This window comes from Triticum aestivum, chromosome 3B, assembly GCF_018294505.1.
Source record: "Triticum aestivum cultivar Chinese Spring chromosome 3B, IWGSC CS RefSeq v2.1, whole genome shotgun sequence".
NCBI classification, from domain to species: Eukaryota; Viridiplantae; Streptophyta; class Magnoliopsida; order Poales; family Poaceae; genus Triticum; species Triticum aestivum.
Genome location: NC_057801.1, coordinates 743,622,287 through 743,630,058, shown reverse-complemented (window position 1 = coordinate 743,630,058; position 7,772 = coordinate 743,622,287). Strand labels below are relative to the sequence as shown.

Here is a 7,772-nt window from a genome sequence, read left to right as displayed (position 1 = left end):
ATTTGGAGAGTACAATTCGGAGACACTCTTTGTCCTGCAGAGAACCCTATACTGCATATTGTATTCCACAACCTTATGTTGTACTCACTCCATTCACAAATATAAGATGTTTTGAATATTTCAATATAAACAATATACAGACTAAAATGAGTAAATAAGCACACTAAAATGTGTCTATATGTTTTCGATTTAAAGAAATATTAGAAAATCTTATACTTCCTCGGTCCTGAATTTTTTGTCTTAGATTTGTCTAGACACAGATATATCTAGACACGTTTTAGTGTCTGTATCTAGAAAAAAATATCTAAGACAAGTAATTTAGGGCCGAGCTAATATTTGTGAACGGAGGAAGTTCTACTATATACTGCAAATCAGTACACGCCACGTTTTAACGGACCATGTGAGCTTTGCGAATATTTATCCACAATTGCCGACGCAGAGAGCGATGGAACCAAAAAGCTAGCGAGGAACAGCCAGCAGTAGAATCGCATCTTTCACTGTCCGAGTTCACCCCGCTCTGTGACTGTGAGCTTCCTTCCACAAGCGCGTCATCCCCATCCTGCCTACACACCCCATATAAAGAAACCTTTTGTACCAAGCCCTAGTCTGAGTCTCACACGGTTCCACCCACCGCCTCCCCAATCATCCCCTCCGATTTCCTCGTCTGCCCAATCTGCAGCTGCTGCCGCTGCCGCTGATCCTTCCGCAGCTTGGGATTCGTCGGATTGGCCTCCTTTTTCCATTTCAGGTAGTAGTACATCCCTCTTGCTCGAATCCACTGTTTGATCTGCCTGCACACCTCCCGCTCCGGCGCAGAATCGACAAGCTCGGATTCGGGAAACCTTGCCTTGTTTCCCTGCAAAAAAGCTGAGATTTTTATAGGGGCAATCTCAGCCTTCTCGCCCCCAATTTCTGCTTGTCCGATTGGCTCCGGCATTAATTCCTGGGCCGAGATTTCAGTTTGCTGTCATAGTCCAGTCTCAGATCCCCATGTCCATTTATATGTTCTCAATGGTGAATTACCTCTGTGCTGTCGTCTAAATTTGAAGTAGATCTGAAGTCAGCAGCTCCAGTTTTCCTGGAGGCCATGGTCCTTATTTTAATGGCCAACTTGTTCAGAGTAGAGTTGAATCTTTGGTAAGCTGGGCTTCGACCTGTGGTGTCCTCTAGCTGTTGACTCTTGAGAATTACTTCATGACAGATGATTTGTTCATCCATCCATGATTCAGATTGGTTCCAACTTGACCATTTTGGAACCTACTGTGTCAAAGTTCAGTTTTGTTTGGCTAGTCCATGTTAAGAAGGTTATCTTCTTTGAGGGGACTGGGTTTCAGTTCATTATATGAAATCACATATGGATCAGTTCTGCTCCTATCATGGTATTATTTGTAAGCTGAATTGGTTCGTCGCAATAACTTGCTTCAGCTGCTTGCAAAGATGGCTTTTCTAGCTTGTTATACACAGTAATTGGTTCCAGCAATAATCATTTCGACATGATTTCTGCTACAGGACCTTATGAGTTATAACTGATCCGTAGTTCCTCTCATGCTAGAAACAGCTACTCCCTCTGTAAACTAATATAAGAGCGTTTGGATCACTACTTTAGTAATCTAAACGCTCTTATATTTGTTTACGGAGGGAGTACTTGTTTACCGTACACGACGATGGCCTCGTCTATATTTGCTCTGTCTGTTGGTAGTGCCGAACCTCAGGAATTTCTTGTTCCTATAATTAGATGTCCATTTCACCTGCAGAGCATATGTGTTCTAAGCAATTGCTCATGTGAAGATCATGACAGCATTAACATGTTCACATCAATTTTAAAATTGGAGACCCTCCTCACACTGTGGGTGTCATAGCAAAACTGCTTCTGTTGTTAAAAGGCGGAGTTTGACAGCTTGTGTTCCTTTCTGTTCTCTAGTGACTAATATTAAACAAAGCTGCTGTAATGAATATTCTGTTATGTTGTTTTACTGGTGTTACTTTGGAGTTGCCCAAACAGTATCACAGGATTGCTTCTACAGTTCCTACTTGGTGCTAAATCGTTTTGTATGCTGACTGCAGGCAATTAGACTCGCAGAGATGGACACTACTGCTGGCTAATAGTAAAACGATTATATGGCCAAAGGTGTGTATATCTTACATCTATTTGTTCCTAGCAACTTTGACTGCAAATTCAGCTGATATTTTAATATTTATGCTCTGTGGATATAGATATTAAGGCAATGCGCAAGGGAGGAAACGGTTTCTACTTCATCAATAAGGAGACAAGTGCTGATTCAATCAGGGAAAACAATTCCAAAAATTCTCATCGGATGGCCGATACAGCAAGAATAACTAAAACAGAGACATCAAAGTTGAAGAACATCATTTCAGCATCATTCAAACCCTTGTCTCTTACCATTCCCATAGGAGACGGATTCCACGAATCGTTCCATTCGAGCCATTGCTATTTATAGTATCTACTAAGGTTCATAAGTAAGCCAAAGGTTTTCAGTACTATTGGCTAAGAAGGGGAGGCAAACATTGAGTGCAATGGTTACAATCGTTGGTACACGGGAACAGTTTGTTCAACCACAGTCATTCCTCCGTGCTACAATGCTGCTCAAGTCCCCAACAAGGCAACTTTCCTTCTGCTTTGCGCCACAAGGGGATTGCGATCAATACTGTGCTTTAATCCCTGGCTTGCCAGAAGACCTGGCAAAGATATGTCTTGCCCTTGTTCCTCGAACTCATTTCCCTGTCATGGGTGGAGTATCCAAGAGGTGGATGTCATTCCTAGAGAGCAAAGAATTAATTGCTGTAAGGAAAGAGGTTCGGAAGCTTGACGAGTGTGTGTACGTCCTGACCGCTGATTCTCGAGCAAAGACTTCTCATTGGGAGATTTTGGGATGTCAGGGGCAAAAGAACACCCCTCTTCCGCCTATGCCTGGACCAACCAAAGCTGGGTTTGGTGTGGTTGTCCTTGATGGGAAGCTCATCGTCATTGCTGGCTATGCTGCTGACCATGGCAAGGAATGTGTTTCTGATGAGGTTTACCAGTATGATTGTTTCCTCAACAGGTATGTATCTTGTGGATCCTCGTGCATCAGAAAAAGAAAGTCCATTATTAGTCTGACAAACTTTAAAGTTTGACCTTTTGTTTTCAAATAATGTGAATGAATTAACAATAGTGACTTGGTGATATGTACAGTGTTCAAATACAGAACAATACTCAAGTCCTCAACATTTTACCGAATGTTGGACCAACTCATTTATCCTCTGATTCCGCAGGTGGACCGCCCTTTCTAAGATGAATGTCGCTCGTTGCGACTTCGCGTGTGCAGAGGTCAACGGTGTGATATATGTCACTGGTGGATTTGGTCCCAGTGGTGATAGTTTATCAAGTGTCGAAGTTTATGACCCAGAACAAAATAAATGGACGTTGATCGGGGGCCTTCGCAGGCCAAGATGGGGTTGCTTTGGGTGTAGCTTTGAAGGCAAGATGTACGTCATGGGTGGCCGTTCGAGCTTCACAATTGGTAACTCCCGTTTCATTGACGTGTACGATACAAATAGCCATGCCTGGGGTGAATTTAGGAATGGCTGTGTGATGGTCACGGCTCATGCTGTTCTTGGTGAGAAGCTCTTCTGCATCGAGTGGAAGAACCAGAGGTCTCTGGCGATTTTCGACCCAGCAGACAATTCCTGGCAGAAGGTCCCAGTGCCGCTTACTGGTAGTTCCAGCACGCGTTTTTCTCTCGGGACACATGATGGGAAGCTGCTGCTCTTCTCACTGGAGGAAGAACCCGGGTATCAGACGCTGATGTATGATCCTGCCGCGCCAAAAGGCTCTGAATGGTGCACGTCTAAGCTCAGGCCATCGGGATTATGCTTGTGCACTGTGACCATCAAAGCCTGACGCTCTAGCTCGGGGGTCACTGTAGGATGATACCTAAGTTTACTACCTGCCTCATCTTCCGCAGTTAAGATCAGGCTTTGTTTGGTTTATCATCCTACTTGCTAGGGTTTATATCTGCTTGTTGCTCCACCCAATAATAGAATGTTCATGCTTCAGTTCATTCGGTTGCTTGCTGACAGCGAACCTTGCCATAATGTACTCTGTTCTCAGTTGTATTGAAATACTATTTGATCATAGAACCTTCAATTTACATACTCTTTTATTATTATTTTTTTGACTTTGAAATAGTAGTAGGAGAGGCTCCTACTATGCTATATTAATTTTTTGATAGAATGAGTGTGGGATATGTATCCTCACATTGGTTCAGAGACTTGTAAACAAAACAGGAGCTAGAGGGAGTTTAGAAAAGAAGTGGTGAAATCACTGTCCGTGAGATCAGAGGATACTCTATATTTTAGCCAAGTGAGATCAGCCTTTGTTCTTTCTAACCATGCTCTAATGGAAGGATTTATGTGGTTGAAAATGTAATTATTCCTCTCCTTCCATATGTTCCAAGCAGTAATAGTGAAGATATCAAAAAACTGTTTTCCAGAATGGTTTTGTTTAGCCCTTTGCACTGTCTCAATTCTGGATCATCCAGAGGTATACTGGATTCCCACTCTGATCCAACAGCTGTTACTGAAAGTGCAGTTGAATATCAAATGCTCAATCAATAGTCTCTTCAGCTCCCAAATCACATAGGACACATCTGAACTCATTGCCAATCTGATAGTGTCTTCTTTTGAGCATATTCCTAGTGTTCAACCTGTCAACAAGTAATAGCAACATAAAGACCTTGAGCTTCATTTGTAACTTGGATTTGCAAATCTATTTGAACGGCGCCTGACAGGTGATTTCTCTGTGACAGTACGTATAGATTTTTTAATTTTTTTTGCCTAATAGCTCAATCCCCATGGATATGACCAAGTGTCCAAATCACTAAACTCCTCAATGATGGAAGGTTTGCTAATCATGACGCTTAGGGAAGGTGCTTAGATAAATAAACCAATGTTTCTCTAAGCACCGGTGCTTATTTGTACATGTTAGAGACTTAATTAGGCGTCTTTCTTAAACAAAATAGGCACCGGTGCTCCAGAAAAATCAAGTTTATTTTCTAAGCAACTCCCTGAACACCTAGCATTGTAAAAAGACCTTACATGTTCAGCGTGAGCTTCAGGAAGAAAAGGCTTGGGTCATCTATCGAATAAAAGCTCTAGGCCGAAATATCTTCAGATTTGATGTAGGAGTATAGGCATGCGTACTGTTCAGAAATGATGCAACCATTCCACTTGTCATGCCACATAGAAACATCCGTACCTCTGCCCACCTCACAGTTACCAATTCCTCTAAATATTGGCATAAGTTTGAACAGCGATCTCGACAAGATTTTTCAGCATGTGGTATGAGCCGAACGTAATATGATTCCCAAAGCAAGTTAACCCACTGAATGTTTAACATGGTTGTAAAAAAAATTCAAGGAACTTTAGAACTAATGCTTGATTATGTACCATGATATTGATTACCCCGAGGCCTCCATTTTTCCTTAGGACAGCAAACTCTCTCCCAGGCAACAAACGAGCAGCAAGACTCACCTTGTTCAGTTTCTTTGAGTAATTCAATTCACATTGTTTATGCTGGTCTTGGTCCATTTTGGAGTTTTGAAGTTGAGGGTTACAAAGAAAAGGGCTTGGAGTTTTGTTGTATACATTTTTTGGGGAAGTTTTGGAGTTTTGTTGTAGACGGCATAGAAGTGCATTGGAAAAGAGCTATTTAATTGTCTCATCATGATGACAGAAACAACAATTTTTTATTCCTTGTCAACTGCATTGAGCAAGGTTGTCCTTTGCCGAGGCCACACCATGACATAGATACCGCGTATAATTTTAACTTTGAGTTGCATCTTCGACTTCAATTTCTGTTGTTATTTCCACTAGAATCTTAGAGCATGCGAGCACTTGATGCCTGGAGTCACATAAAAACCCAACTCAGCCACTCTGTATCACATTCCAGTGGAATTCGTCCTGGTCTTGTGTCCGGTGGATCGAATCCAAACGGTCCCAAAGGTCCTACCAGGGTTGCGTGAGAAATTCACTTTGGTCAACTGACCTAGGAATACCTGAGCGTGTTTGGTTTGAGCCCAAGTTTGCCCCACCAAAATTTTGGGTGCCGAAAATTCAGATCATGGTTTTATGTGTCCAAGAGTTGGCTAATTTTAGCTGCAAAAATAAAGTAGAACCGGCAAGGAGGCATTGACGTGCTAAAAAGTAGGCAACCATCCAAGTGAAGACCAAAAGTTCGGCCACAACCAAAAAATTGGTAAGACATGTTGGTTACAAACAGAAGTACAAAACACATACCCCGTGTTTACGGTCACTAAGGTGTCATTAGTCGGCATCGACAATCACTGCTATGGTTAGACGATGTATAAAGAACATCAAAAGTAAAAAAATTACATCCAGGTTCTTAAACCACCCAACGACGACTACAAGCACATAAGCGACCTGAAGACGCGCTCCCGTCATCGTTCCTCCATCACCGGAGCGGGGCAAACCTTGTTGTAGTAGACAGTCCGGAAGTCATCATGCTAAGGCCCCAGAGGACCAACGCACCAAAACAGCAACCGCCACCGATGAAGAGAAGCGTAGATCAGAAGGATCCAACCTGTAAACACACGAATGTGGACGAACGAAGACTGGATCCAAGCGGATCCATCAAAGACAAATGCCGACCGAATCCCACGAGATTCGTTGGAAACAAATCTCCACACGCTTTTCCGGCGATGCTAGAAGCACCACGGCGGGGACTAGGTGGAGAGAACCTTATTCCATCTTCAAAAAGTCACGCATCGTCTCGCCTTCCGTAACAGGACACAAACCCTATTAGAACTCAAAGAAACACCTAAAAACAGAGCCCTCCCACCGACAATGACCGAGATCCACCAGATCTCTATGGCCCTAAGGCCACACGAAATGAGGCAGGTCGGTGGCTGCGCGGTGGGAGGCAGCAGAAACACTAGCGATGGCTGTAGTTTGACCTATTGACTAGCTTTTCGGGTGACAAGTGCAAATGAGTTTTTCTTCCTGCAAAATTACAATCTTGCTCCTCAAATCTAGCATGAATAGTGTAAAAAGATAAAAGCAAAATGACACTAATCAACTACAGATTTGTTCAGTTTTCCCCCCTTTTTATACGATTATTTTAAATTTTGATATGAACCTTTAGGGGTTTTAGACATATTTATTGTGAACATTTTTGCAAACTTTTCGAAACCTTTTGAAATAGTTAAGGCTCATTAGGATTTTTTTTATAGGATTCCCATATAATTTTCTTATGGGATTGTTTCCTGTGTATGTCATTCGCCCATAAAAACTTAGGCCGCCTTTGGTTTGTAGAATTATTGTAGGTATTATATAGGATAACAGAATTTTAGGTTTGTGTTCATATTGACCTAATTTATAAGGACTCTTGGCCTAATCTCATGAAAAGTTCTAAAGATTAAAGCGGAGGAGGCATCTCAATTTCCCCACTTCAATCTTACAACGTGTTGCCAATATACATATGGTGCTAACTCAGGGGGTAACCTGAGTTAACGATGGTTCCCCAGGCATAGAGAAACGAACGCATGTTTCATTCGCTCAAAAAAATTACTCCTAACGAAAGCCTTAGAATTGCCATACGAAAAAGATTAAATTGTAGTGACTTGCCATGTTCTAAAGTGAGAATTGCCTTTCAGAATTTGCCATGTTGGTTGAAAGGAATTGCCGCGCTACATTAACCGGAAAAAGGTGAAAATTGCCAGGCTCCAAAATCTAAAATCGTCCTTCGGAATGTG

General features: G+C 42.2%; 1 protein-coding gene across 1 annotated transcript; it reads left to right on the top strand.

Annotated features, from left to right (window-relative positions):
* The first annotated feature begins 493 nt into the window (after positions 1 to 493).
* Positions 494 to 4,169, top strand: LOC123072135 (F-box/kelch-repeat protein At1g67480). Its single transcript, XM_044495688.1, has 4 exons — positions 494 to 748; positions 2,065 to 2,128; positions 2,215 to 3,062; positions 3,274 to 4,169. Exons 3-4 carry the CDS (start codon positions 2,536 to 2,538, stop codon positions 3,899 to 3,901), a joined length of 1,155 nt encoding a protein of 384 aa, XP_044351623.1. The 5' UTR covers positions 494 to 748; positions 2,065 to 2,128; positions 2,215 to 2,535; the 3' UTR covers positions 3,902 to 4,169.
* The last annotated feature ends 3,603 nt before the right edge of the window (positions 4,170 to 7,772 follow it).

Excerpts from the sequence above, each read along its gene's own strand:
- LOC123072135 (XM_044495688.1), top strand. The coding sequence starts at position 2,536 with ATGGTTACAATCGTTGGTACACGGGAACAGTTTGTTCAACCACAGTCA. Across the intron at positions 3,063-3,273 it reads TATGATTGTTTCCTCAACAG|GTGGACCGCCCTTTCTAAGA; the intron begins GTATGTATCTTG and ends CTGATTCCGCAG.